The sequence below is a fragment of the Myripristis murdjan genome, chromosome 5 (genome assembly GCF_902150065.1).
Source record: "Myripristis murdjan chromosome 5, fMyrMur1.1, whole genome shotgun sequence".
Classification (NCBI taxonomy): domain Eukaryota; kingdom Metazoa; phylum Chordata; class Actinopteri; order Holocentriformes; family Holocentridae; genus Myripristis; species Myripristis murdjan.
Window position 1 is genome coordinate 22,574,037 of NC_043984.1, and position 12,964 is coordinate 22,587,000.

Consider the following 12,964-nt stretch of genomic DNA (forward strand, 5'->3'; position numbering starts at 1 on the left):
GTAACCGGATTCATTTCAGACTAATTTATGGCAATCCCTGTTTTTAAATGGTACTTATGTGTTTTTAGGCTGTTTTTTCCTTTTAATCTTTACATTTGAAATGGATGAGACACAGATTCAGGATTTCCATTGGGGAATCCACCGTTAACACCGTGTAATTCCCCTGTAGATCCTTTATATCTGATGCAGTGACTCAACAAGGAGCTGCATGTTTTGTGAATCTTGGCAGTTGCAGATTATTAATGTGTGTGATGTTGTAAACAAGTTTTCAGTCAATAAAGCCCCTGCGGTGTGCTGTTTAAGTAAGCTGGACAGAATGATCTGAGCCAGCTTGACTCATGATTTAACACTTGCAGTGCAGTTTGTGTATCAGATGATCAGCATCTCATGGACTTTCCTCAGTGCTGTCAGCTGACTCCATACACGCAACTTGGACTGTCCAGCTGTCATGACTAGCTTCATACAAATATAACAGACTTTAAAGTCACAATGAATGACTTTCTGAGAGCATCTGACTTCTGTAATGTTATTTCCTGCTGACACAGGGACACACCAAAGCAGGATAGCACATGAGGAGGGATCATCCAAAAACAGTCAATGGTGTGAAGTAAAGGGATAGCAGTTTCTGATAGGAGGAGACAGTTTTATATACCGGGATAGGTGGAGGGCTGATTGCTCAAAAAATTTATGACGATATTATTGGTTGGAATTTTCATGTAAGCCCGCTGGTATGTGATGAAAAGCTGCCACACAAAATACATTTCTTTCCAGAGAGGAAAAGTATGGTTTTGTTATAAAAGTTGGGGATTATTATAAAAGTATGCTGCTAGAATTTTTTGTGTAATTAAATGGGTGCATATAATGACATGGAACATTAGCTCATTTCATTGTGACTTTAAACTTTATTAATGGACTCGGATGCAAAATGCATAGACAGGGATTTTAATGTAAGCTTCACTACAAATCTGTTCCAAGCACAAGTCATTGGCTTTGACACTGAGCAGTAGTCAATATTCAACGGTCCATGATGCATTGCATCTATGTATACAGTAAGTACTGTAGCCCAAAACAGCATTTACAAAAAAGGCAACATATTTTACGGTACAAATATTCATTTGTGCAGCATAACTTTCCAAAACAATTGGGTCATTCTCTACAAGTGGCTTATGATTTATCAAAGACTAGAACAGGCTGAAACACAACTTAACTTATCATAGTTTTATCATTAAAAAAATGTATTGGGATCTGGTAGATTTTATGTATTATAAAATCTGTGCAGGAACAATGTATGGACTGTAAAAAAAAAAAAAAAGCTGTGGAAAAAAAGTATTAACCTGTTTGCAAGCATAAGTATTATATTAAAGCTTTACTCTCCTCTGCAAATATGTGCTACTCTTAGTCGGATGCAAATTCAGTATTTCTTTTCCCTAACTCTGCTTTTCATATTAATACCAAAAATTTTGCCCATGCTACTATCCCCTGCTTTTGTTTCCTACCAAGGTGGCTGAGTGGTGAGGTAATGGGATACTGTCAATATAATATCTTGGTTACATATTTTATCATCACTTGCCTCAGTGCACTAGAATGTGGAAATCTTAACTTTTCTCTTTCCAAGGTCTTGGTCCAGCTCATCAGCTGAAAAAACATTCAAAGAGAGAGTTTTTTTTTTTTGGTCAGTCTGTCCTGTCCTCAGACACATGCTCACATACTCAGAGAGACACAGACACACTATAATGGTGCTGACTACAATAAAGCAAATGATAATGTTTACCTCAAGCAGGTTAAACTCTATGTTCTGGCTTCATTTGGCCATCAAATAACATTTGCTTTTAGAGCTGGTGAGAAATACTTTTAATTATCAACTTTTGAGTTCCAGTGCACCAAACCAATAGAGGAACTGGAATAAGTTCACCAATTTATTATATTCCCAATTTAAGATTACAAAATAACTTGCCCATTGTTTGTAGGCCAATTAAAAGTGCTAAATCAAATCACAAAAATCAAATGATAGATGCAGCTGGTATATGTGATCATATGTTACCTTAGTAAAAAAACATATAAAACATAAAACATATACTGTAGATGAGGACTGCCTTCATGCTTTAGACTTCTTATCCTTGTGTTGGTGCTCATTTGTTACAGTAATTCATGAAACATGTAAAATTCACACCGAGGATTCCTGAAAAAGTCACTACAGTTTTGACTCACCAATTACGTCACTGTCCAAATACATCACAATGCTCACTCAAAATAATGCAGAGTAAAGCTCAAAAATAAGTTTTTGGAAGCAACACTTTTGACTTGCTTTAACCCTTCGTCTATATGAGAAACTATTCAAGAGGATTCTGGACTATTACAAAGAAAAAGCATCTGATCAAATCCCTCATTTTACCAGGACTTGTCAAACATTTGTTTTTCACAATAACTGAGTACACACTACTCATCATCAGTCATGGGGTTCACACATTTTAAAGCCACATCATGCAAGCATACGCAAAATTCTGCACTTTTATGACAGAGAAAGCGAAAAAAAACAAAAAAAAAACAAAAACATGATCATGTCAAGGAAAGGCCAAAGTCAAGAGGAGTGTCTGTAAACCTCATGGAGGAACCGAACAGTTCTGCATGCACTCGCTGCAGACCTCAGCATTCGATCATTTTTACTGCCTTTCATCATATTCTGACGGAGCTATCGTTGGAGGTGAGCCGTGAGCCGTGCCAAACGGCAGCTCAAAACGACCTGACTGTAATAGCCTCCAGGATGAAATACAGAGCATACAGACATTGTTTATAACAGCACTTCCACCACTAGTACTGTAATCACGAGCAGAGCAATCATCTGGCTACATTTTGGGAATTCTTTACAAAACCAACCAACACTGAGATAAACATGTGTGTTTAATGAGTTTTTTTTTTTTAATCTATAAAAAGCTTATGAGTCAACAACCACATTCTTCATATGTACTCTTCATGCACACACTAGAATTAAAGTAGTGATGGGTGTAATGATGAAGTGAGCCAACGTGATGCATATTCACATCCTTTAATTCAGGTTCTCTCTGTACAGACTGAATGGAGGTGGAAAACATGCCCATGAAAGAATTTATAAAGACTAGGATGGTAAGGGAGGTGCATTTACAGTACATGGTGACAGCTGCAACTAATGGTAATTTTTAGTTGCAGTTTCTGGCATTCACAGAACCTGCTCTGAGGCTCGAGTCAAGCTGCGTCTGCGTGATCAGATCTTACCATCTTAAATGGATTACAATTTTAATCAGACTGGAAGAGCAGGAACCACACCTATGAGAATGCTAACCCTTCAATCATCACCTTTCAGAGTAAAAATGAGTTAAGTAAGGTAGGTAAGGTAAAGTTTATGTGCTTCCTTGTTGTACATGCAATTATATGTAGAAAGCAACTCAGGACTTCATTTTCTCAACTATAAATTAATTTCTTGATTTTTTTTTGTCTGGTTTGCAACTGGGTGTTCTGGATTTGGGTGTCAGGAGCTGGTAAATAACTGCAAACATTTCCTGTCAAGTTCAGTGTTGACACAGGCTTAAATATGCAGATTTCTAAGGTTAAAGAATAAAATAAAATAAATAAAAATCCAAATGATTTCTATAAATGAGGCTCCCAGAGGGGAGATTTAACAATTAGTTTTGACTGTTAAGAGTGGATTTTAGAGGAAAACATCAAAGGTGGTTTTGACTGTGATGAAATTTTAGCTATTAGATGTACGAATGTCCTCATTATGAGATTACAGTACTTAACTTTCAGACCAAAAAAAAAAAAAAAAATCAAAGAAAACTGCCTTTTCAAGCTGTTACAGCATCAGTGAAATACAGTACATACAAAACATGAAATGACAAAAATAGTTAGTGCTGTAAAACCTGTACAGAGGCAAAGAAACGTCTTCCATTTTTTTTGTTTGTTTGTTTTTGTTTTTGTTTTTTTTTTTGAAGCTACCAGAAAAACAAACCCTTCACACCGTATATCCTAAAGGCACCTTAGACAAAGATTTTTCCCTGTGCTGAAGTGGTTAAAGAGGTTTGGGTTGGAGAAGAGCTGGGTGAGCCTTTTTGTTTTAAAAGCCTAACCACTGGCTGGGAACACCAGACTGTCACAATAAAGGCTACATAGTTGATGGACCGAGTATTCGTTGCATAAACTATTCTGTCACTGATTGTCTAAGAGCCCAACTTAAAGATACTAAATTGGCATGTTGATCTGTGCTGACATTGTAGTACAAATCTAAAATTACTATATAAAGTTTATGAGATTTATGAGAACATCAGTTAATATTCTAAAGCAGCCCTTCATATTAAAACTGCAACGTATCAAAATGCTGAAAAGACATGCTGTTGTGAACCAGTGGGGATATAGAGGCCTACGCCTTTGCACATTTTACTCCATCACATTTGCAACATACTGCAATGCCGCGTTTCTGCAGAGCGGCATTTTTTACAAATAACAAAACATGCTTGGGGATATTCTCTCCTAATCATGCAGATATTTTCTCTGGACTCATGACTCTAATGCTAATGGAGAAAGATTTAAAAAGATACCACATAAATATATAAAAAAAAAAATCAACGAAAAACAAACCAAGAGACATGTTGAATCAAAAAGAATGAATAAGAACCATGACCAACAAGCTCTGTCCTGCTCCCGTAAAACACAATACCCATGAAGCACTGGGTGGTGAGGGATGGGGGTGGGGTTGGGGGGTTGGGGTCTTCCCCTCTCTCCTCCATTTCCTCGCCCCCTTTCAACTCATCCCCTACTATCAGCCCAGTCTGCAAAAGTGATCTCCTGTGATGCATCATCATCATCAGCAGCAGCATCATCATCAAGTCTCTCCTCCCTTCATCCCACTTTACTTCCTCTTCCTCAGACTGGACATGCTTGCCCCCCCCTGCAGGCGAGAGGTTGGAATGACACTGTATTCCTAACCAGACAGGAGGGGGGGAGTTGATGCCTCTGGTTCCACCCAGGGGTTAAAAATGGAAAGTCACTGGGATAGATTAGGTAGGTCAGTGGAGCAGGCGAAAGGATCACACCCTGCTGGTAGGGTGGCAGCGGTAGGTGCAGTTGTTGGACAGAGGGTCTCGCTCTGCACCGCCGTCGACATTTTGGGAGCATCCCCCTTCACACTGGGCCTCTGGGAGAGAGAGAAAGAGAGTATTAATGTAGCTCTTCCTTTAACGTCCAATGCTGTTTTCCTGAGCAGTCTTTTATCTTACAGCTAGCCCTATGAATATTTTTTGACCAATGGTGACATCGGCCAGCTAATATGTCAGCTGTGGTTAGGAAGAATGTGAAAACTAAACCTCAAAACATAAAAGTCTACGGTCTAGGAAAAAAATGCAATCAGGTCACTAAATATGACATAGTGATAATGAAAATAATGAAAATATTTAGAACTACATTTTCCCTCGCCTGGTACCAGCTTCTGCATCGCTCTTACTAATCCTGCCCACTTAGCGGTCATTTTGAGATTTAGATAATATAATATGTCCATGTTCACCACCACCATTAGATTAAACTTTTCCCACACCCTGAAGATAGATAGATAGATAGATCAATAAAGTATATCTATCTATCTATCTATCTATCTTCAGGGTATGGGAAAAGTTTAATCTAATGGTGGTATCACGGAATAAAATTCTCTTCAGGCGTATCAGCATCCATTGCATGCAGTATTCAATGTCAGCGGCCTTTGTTTTTGTACAAGTAGACACGTAAGCACTCCTGCCATCACATTTTTCTTTGAAATTCATGCCCATAGCAGAATCCTAGCTCGCAACAGATGCCAAGCGCCTCAAACATAATTTTGCTGTGATAAGCCATCATTAATGGGAATTATTCCATACTGTCAGTTGCAAAATGACTCCTGAGTACGTGGGGGCTAGTGAGAGTGATTCAGGCGCTGATGCAAGGCTTCGGTTCCCTGTCTTTACTGGCTACATGTGTGCAACAGTATTTGCAAAGCAATGTGTGTGAATGTAGAGTTTGTGCATGTGAGCAGGTGTGCTTCCTCCTGCACAGTACCTGTGTGTTGGGGGTGATCGTCTGGCAGCAGCAGGTGAGCTCGACAGGGGCTGGTCAGGGTGTTTGGACTGGGGCCCTCGCTACTGGTGCCCAGCTGGAGACGCCTCATATGCCGCACCACTGCTGTGGCATTGAACGCTTGCTGCAGAAGACAAGGCACAGATACAAAAACAATAAAATCTTTTTCACCTGAGCCTTTGACTTCCAAACTGACCTGATAGGGAAAAGGCTAAAAAAAAAATCTAAAAATACATACAAAAAATTTAGTGATACAAAAATAAAAAAAACATGATTTAATGAAAACAATCAGTAATGGTTGACGAGATCATTAGTTAAACTAATAAATATATTAGTTACCAAATACTATATGTAAACATTTCTGTATTAACATAACACAAGGCTGGTATTGATATAAACACAGTATCTTAAACCTAGGTAAGTCAACACTAAAATAGTTTTCTGTATCTGTTGCTTGTACTGCTGCATTGAAGCTACATCACAAATATTGAGTAAATTCAAAGGCACTGTTGAATACACATACACACATGCACAACAGTGATTTGCAATGATGATTTGTCTCCCTAAATGTGGCTCAATTCGCCCTCCCTTGATAAAAAAGAACCTCTGATGTTAAGTTGGAAATGCAGCCTTTTACAGGGGTACCTGTCCTAATGAGAATCATTAACCAACACCCCAGCCAATCAGAGAAACGCTGAGAGTGGGTGCAAAATTACTTTATAAACAGTTACAATAGAGAAGAAAATCTGTTCCTTATCAATTCCTCATTAATATACAAAATTATGCAGCAAGTTGCTCCTTAGTCATCTAGTGTGCTGGAAGTACCACTAGTGTAAGTATGAGTTATTGTTTCATTGTTTTATTGTGTAAGACAAAACTGAAAGCATAAGACTTGGATAGCAGCTTAAAAAAACTGTGAAAGTCTCATTCCCAAGAGGTTTCAATAAAACTTTGCAGGAGGGAAAGTACTGTGTATTGTGTATGTTGTAAAACTATACACCATACATACAGAAGAAGAAAATCAAAATTCTGACTCACCTTCCACTTGCTTTTGGCAAAATTCTTCTTGATCTGAGCACTGACAGACTCATGGATGTTCTTTTCCAGAGCTGTATCCCCGGCAATCCTGATGAACAAGAGGAAAAAGAGGACAAGATCACTCTGATAATGTTTGCATTTAGATCTCAGTGGATAGAGCATAAATGTGACATGATATAATGTCGGCTTTTGAGGAACAAGGGAAATATGTGCTGTTTTGTGTGAAAGAAAAGCATATTATTCAACTGAAATTTAAACAGGACAATTACTAACAATTGCAGCTGTGAGATTTTCACGAAACAGCAGAAATGTTACTCTACAAAGTGACTGTGTGCATGTGTCAAGACAGAGGAGTGTTCGGCCCAGTACCAGGGGTGCTGCAGAGCCTGTTCACACGTGTACCGTAGCCTGGGGTCTTTCTCCATCAGGTGGATTATGAAGTCTTTAGCTATATATAAAAAAATATAAAAGGCACAAAAAACCCCAAAAAACATTATCATAAAAGTCACTAGCTGTTCATTAGTCCACTGTATTTGTTAGTGAAAATTAATGTTATAATATTCATAAAATTCAATCAAAAAACAAAAATTAGATCCAACTTAATAAAACTAGAGGCAGTGGATTATTATCGCTGTTAGTACAGCTAGTAAAATATAATATAGCTAGTAAAAAACTAAACAAGTAGTGAAATAATTTCCTGATATTTCTACATCAACCATCAATGTCCTTGTATTCATCTGTTCTTGTTCTGGCTTGGAGACCTGCACATCAACAACGATTTATGCAAATACTGTATGTGTGCAGTCTTTATGAGAAAAGACTGATGGCTTTATGAGAAGACCACGGATAAACAGGTAAATATCAAATCCTCTCTTACCTGAATCAGAGATATCGTCCCAGTAAGGAGAGTCAAACTCGTACTCTGCCTTCAAGATCTGCTCAAACAGTTTGGCATCATTCTCATCATAGAAAGGGGGGTAACCACACAATCTGAAACCACACAGGAGAGGGCACATGTCATTTTCCTTGACAACCAATGCTGTTTTTCTTCTGGAAGCCCCTACACATCCCTGGGAGCTCAATAATAACGGCAGGGGTCCTAAAAGCATTGGGGTCTAGAAATGCAGAATAATAAGAATATGTTAATGAAATATTTGGAACTAGACAACAGAGATTAAATCATGATTAAAGGGTTGTTTCAATGGAGAATCTTTATTAAACAGATGTACTCATCCTACATTAAGTTTATTTATTTACATAAAAAATTTATTTAAAGGTTATTCCACAGCCGAGGGGAGCAACAGAAAAAGCCTCTCAGTCTTTAATGGCCCTGAGGAGTGGCTACAAGCAATTGGTCAGATAACTGAAGTGATCATTCAGGAACAGAGGAGGATAAAAGGTCTGATAAAAAGGAGGATGCCAAACCATGAAGAGCTAAAAAAAAAAACAAATAAAGAACTTTAAAATGTACTTTAAAACAAACTTGCAGCTCTGCAAACGAGAGAGGGTTGAAGGACTGACTCCAAGGTACATGGAATTGGAATAATCAAGACATGAATTAATGAAGGTGGATAACCTCAAAATTATTTGGAGACATAACTGGTGAAATGATTCAGATACGATATGAATCATTGCAGGGATGTTCCTTGGATCCCGACCCAGTTTTAAACTCTGCTGATGGGGATTTTATGATCAACAGTATCAAAGGCTGTACAGGGTCCAGGAGAATAAAAATAGCAAAATTACCTTTGTCAGCTGTTAACAAGAAGTCATTAAGAACCTTAAAAAGAGCAAATCCAGTGCTGTGAAAAACCTTAAAACTGGACTGAATGACTTCAGTAAGACTGTGTTGGATCAGAAGACAATTTCTTACAGAACTTTGGCAAAAAAGGCAGCTTTTTAGAAATGGGCCTAAACTTTGCCACTGTGGAGCTTTTTTGATAAGACGCTGAATCACAGCATGTTTAAATTTTTTAAGTGGATAAAACGCTTGGGCCAACAATATCAAACATATTTTTCGGGTACGATGTCCAAGGACAAGTCAGCTCATTTGACAAATATTTCCTTGCATTAGGCAAGGTACATATCTGGAAAACTGGAAAGCAAAAATTTGACAAGAAGCTTGGAAATTTGGTGTGTGTAAAAAGAAAACATGATCTCGTCAGGAAAAACAACTCAATATTTTATGCTGAAATGTTATGCCAGCTTTAAAAAGCAACAGCTGCAGGTACTCACAGAATATAGGCAATGACGCCAATAGACCAACAGTCCACTGCCTTGCTGTAGGGTTTCTGAGCCAGGACTTCAGGGGCTGAAAGATAAAGAGCAGATCATTCAGTAGCTAACATAAGATGACATCACATTGGCAAGACAGAAATTTCACCGAGTCTAAGACACGACCAGCTCTATTAGCATGTGTTAAGTCTAACCAAATAATGTGGAATTTGTCTGGCAAAGCATTTGGCATCACATCAAAACTATGATCATGCTCTCAGAGGAGGTTCACAGGAAAAAAAGTGAGTGAGTCAAACAATTCTCATGCAATGTTTTACACCTTTAGAAGTGAATATGTATTATTTCAAAACAGTAGAATAATATATCAGCGATGTAAGCAATCCGATTCTCAAAAACGTGTATTGTTTATCACTGCATTTGGGTACATCATGTTGCCCTGTTTAATACACTTTGTGATTCTTGGTTACACCTGATAGAGAAAAGTGCTTTACCAACGTATCCAGGAGTGCCACAGGCCGTAGACATGACGCTGCCAGTGCCCTCGATTTTCGACAGGCCGAAGTCACTGATCATGATCTTGGAGTCTTCGTCCATGCTGTAGTACAACAGGTTCTCTGGCTATTACGGTGGGAACAACACCAAAGACACAGACATAAACAAAGAGCAGTACACCGTGTACACATGTATTCAAAATCTCTCGACACATGTTCCCGAACCCCTCACAAAAGTAAACAATTATTAGTAATCTCGAAATGCGGACTGCATGTAAAGAAAGTTTTGACAGAGACAAATTTTACTTCTTGTCAACAAATCCACACGATAATGAAAATGCTGGTTACTCATAGGTTTATTTATTCTACCCTGTATTAACCCTCTATTGCAAGAATTATTGCTAAAACAGGCTATTTTTGTTTTGAGTTTTTATTTTTTTTTAAATTGCTTGAATAATGGAAAGCACATGCTGTGCTTGGGGCCAGTCATCTGAGCTGACTGGTAAAAATGACGGAACGACATGGTGGCAAAGCAACCTGCTGCTTCTGTTTCCTTTTAAAAGAGAGACTTTTGGCTGTGCTCTCATCCCTCATTTGCTGTGACCTTTCCGTTTCCCACCCCTCCCCTCTGACCTTTCATGTGGATCTCTGACCACTGACTGACCTTTAGGTCACGATGGACAATTCCCATGTCGTGGAGATATTTGACAGCGTCCAGGATCTGCTGGATGAGCTTGCTGGCGTCTTTCTCTGTGTAGAAGCCCTTCTCTATGATACGATCAAACAATTCCCCACCTGATACCCTGGATGAGGAAGGAGAATTTGAACAGTTGAGTGGACAGCTGACCTGAACTCTGTCAGACACATTAAATGGAAATAATGACCACACACATCAGGGAAAGTGCAAAAGACTTGTAGAAAATAGAGGGAATCCGATTACATGGTCACTGATTTCCAAGACTAACATTAAATTTGATTTGTTGAGAGTGTGCAGAGGGATGGTTAGAGATTGCGTCAGACAATCTGAAAGTAAGAAAAAGAGTAATGGGAGGACACTGAATTTTGGGTTTAAGGGAAAAACAGGTGAGGGAAAATCAGGGTGTAAGGGATAGAGCTAGAAGAAAATGTACAGCAGGGGCTATACATAACAAAATAAACATAACTTAAAGATAAAAAAAAAATCACATTACAGTATAATAAATAAAACAGAACATAATAACTTAGGTTATCTTAGGATAAAGCAAAAGAATAAAGGGGATACTGAAAATTGACGACCTCAGTGAGTTCAAAAATGAACAAAACTGTTTTGTCAACCATTTGTCATTGATTCTTCCTCCGAAGTGAAGTAACAACAACAAGCTCACAACAGTGCATGCAGTACACAACAACCTGCCTCCCAGAGCTGATGCAGTGACCCTTTGGGAAAAACACTGACAACTATGCACCATGATCCCAACAAACAACCTCTGAAAGCTCTACACCAATAAAATTGCTCATATTTAAGCACAAGAATGACCATCTATGCTCATATGGACCTATACTATTCCCTCATGCTGCAATACAGTATAGAATAAACACTTTATATCTATACAAATGCCATGTATAGGAACAAACATTTCCTTAAGTCAAATTTATTTCAGTGTTCAGAACTTTTATTAATAATTGTTAATAAAAAGCCCAATGCGTTGTATAAACATGCTGAGTGCCACATTGTCTTAATTCAGCTTGATGCCAACTCAGCGGCCACTAGATGGAGCCGTCACTCTATCTGCAGCATAAAGCATCGACACCATGACTGTTATTTGCTGAGTGCTTTCACTGTAAACACACACACACACACACACACACACACACACACACACACACACCATCACCACCATCACCAACAACAACGACAACACAACAGAGAAGAGGGATGGACAGGACAGGTGGAAAGAAACGGCCTTTCGCCTGTTTGCAGGGTAAAAGTGACTTGGCCTCTGGCTGTGTGAGTAAGCTGGGTGTCAAAAACATCCCCCATGTCACTGAGCCCACCTACTGCTTTCAGTGGAAACAGCGGATTGTGCTTTGTTGTTTCCTCTCATTTTCTTTCAAGCCGTCTCTAGAAGACACGCTATCAGCTGGACACATTTGAAAGTGACAGCTCTCTCATGACGGCCATTGTTACAGAACAACATCAGTTTTACCAGAAGTGGTCGAAGAACAGGCTACAACTGTGTGTGATGACGCACACTCCTATTTCTCACAGTTTCAGTGGATGCTTGATTTTTTCGAGCCAAAGTGGAAGTCAAACTTAATAATATATTTTTCCTCCTAAACTGCTGGTAACGGCCATCTTACCCCTTTAATAACTGAGGTAGTAATCCAGCTTTAATTAGTAATATCACAGATGTCCAATGATTTCTAAAACATGGTAGGGATGCAGTTTTCAAAACAGCGCTCATGGGTGTGTCTGTGAAATAAATAATCACTCTCTCTCCCCTGGTGATACTGTCAGGAGGCCTTATTCTCTCCCTCTGCCTCACCCTTTCATTTCTCCAATTCTCCACTGACACTGAATAAACACATTATTTATTTTTTAGACCCCCCTCAGGCCATCCTATGAACTTGTTCTCTTCAATATTCTTCTCCCCTTCGATGTCTTTTCTCTCTTTCTCTCTCTGACATTTCAGTAGTTAAGGTGGGTGGGAGGCTGACAGGCTGCAGGTGTGAGGGCGTACTCCCCGGTGGTTGTCACGAGTAGGCATGGTAGTGTGTGTGGTTGTTTTTGTGCGTTTGTGTGTGTTGTGTGCACAGGCGAGCGTGTTTTACAGAGCGCAATTAATGGCATGTGGCACTGCGGTGCGTGGGAGACACCGCAGGTAGGGAATTTCAAACACACATCTCACAAACACACATATGTGAATACTCACAGTTGCATGACAAGGTAGAGGTGGGATTTACTCTCAAAGATATCTTCAAGAGATACGATGTTGGCGTGTTTGATCCTGTGAGGAAAGAGCGAGAGGGAGAGGGACAGATAAAAAAAAAAAGAAAAAGAAAATGAAACAATCCAGTGAATAAAGTGCTTGGAAAACTTTCCTCTTTTTATAATTATTGCTATTTGGTAATTCATATGTTTTGTGGTG

General features: G+C 38.9%; 1 protein-coding gene across 1 annotated transcript in view; it reads right to left on the reverse strand.

Annotated features, from left to right (window-relative positions):
• Positions 1 to 926: 926 nt before the first annotated feature.
• Positions 927 to 12,964, reverse strand: part of camk1b (calcium/calmodulin-dependent protein kinase Ib) — a 58,174-nt gene continuing 46,136 nt past the window's right edge. The window contains exons 4-12 of the mRNA XM_030051170.1: positions 12,749 to 12,823; positions 10,501 to 10,639; positions 9,837 to 9,963; positions 9,346 to 9,421; positions 7,988 to 8,100; positions 7,480 to 7,558; positions 7,111 to 7,198; positions 6,055 to 6,196; positions 927 to 5,164 (exon numbers count right to left, since the gene is read on the reverse strand). Coding sequence (XP_029907030.1) covers positions 5,058 to 5,164; positions 6,055 to 6,196; positions 7,111 to 7,198; positions 7,480 to 7,558; positions 7,988 to 8,100; positions 9,346 to 9,421; positions 9,837 to 9,963; positions 10,501 to 10,639; positions 12,749 to 12,823 — 946 coding nt within the window. The 3' untranslated portion in view covers positions 927 to 5,057. The remainder of the gene's footprint in view (positions 5,165 to 6,054; positions 6,197 to 7,110; positions 7,199 to 7,479; positions 7,559 to 7,987; positions 8,101 to 9,345; positions 9,422 to 9,836; positions 9,964 to 10,500; positions 10,640 to 12,748; positions 12,824 to 12,964) is intronic.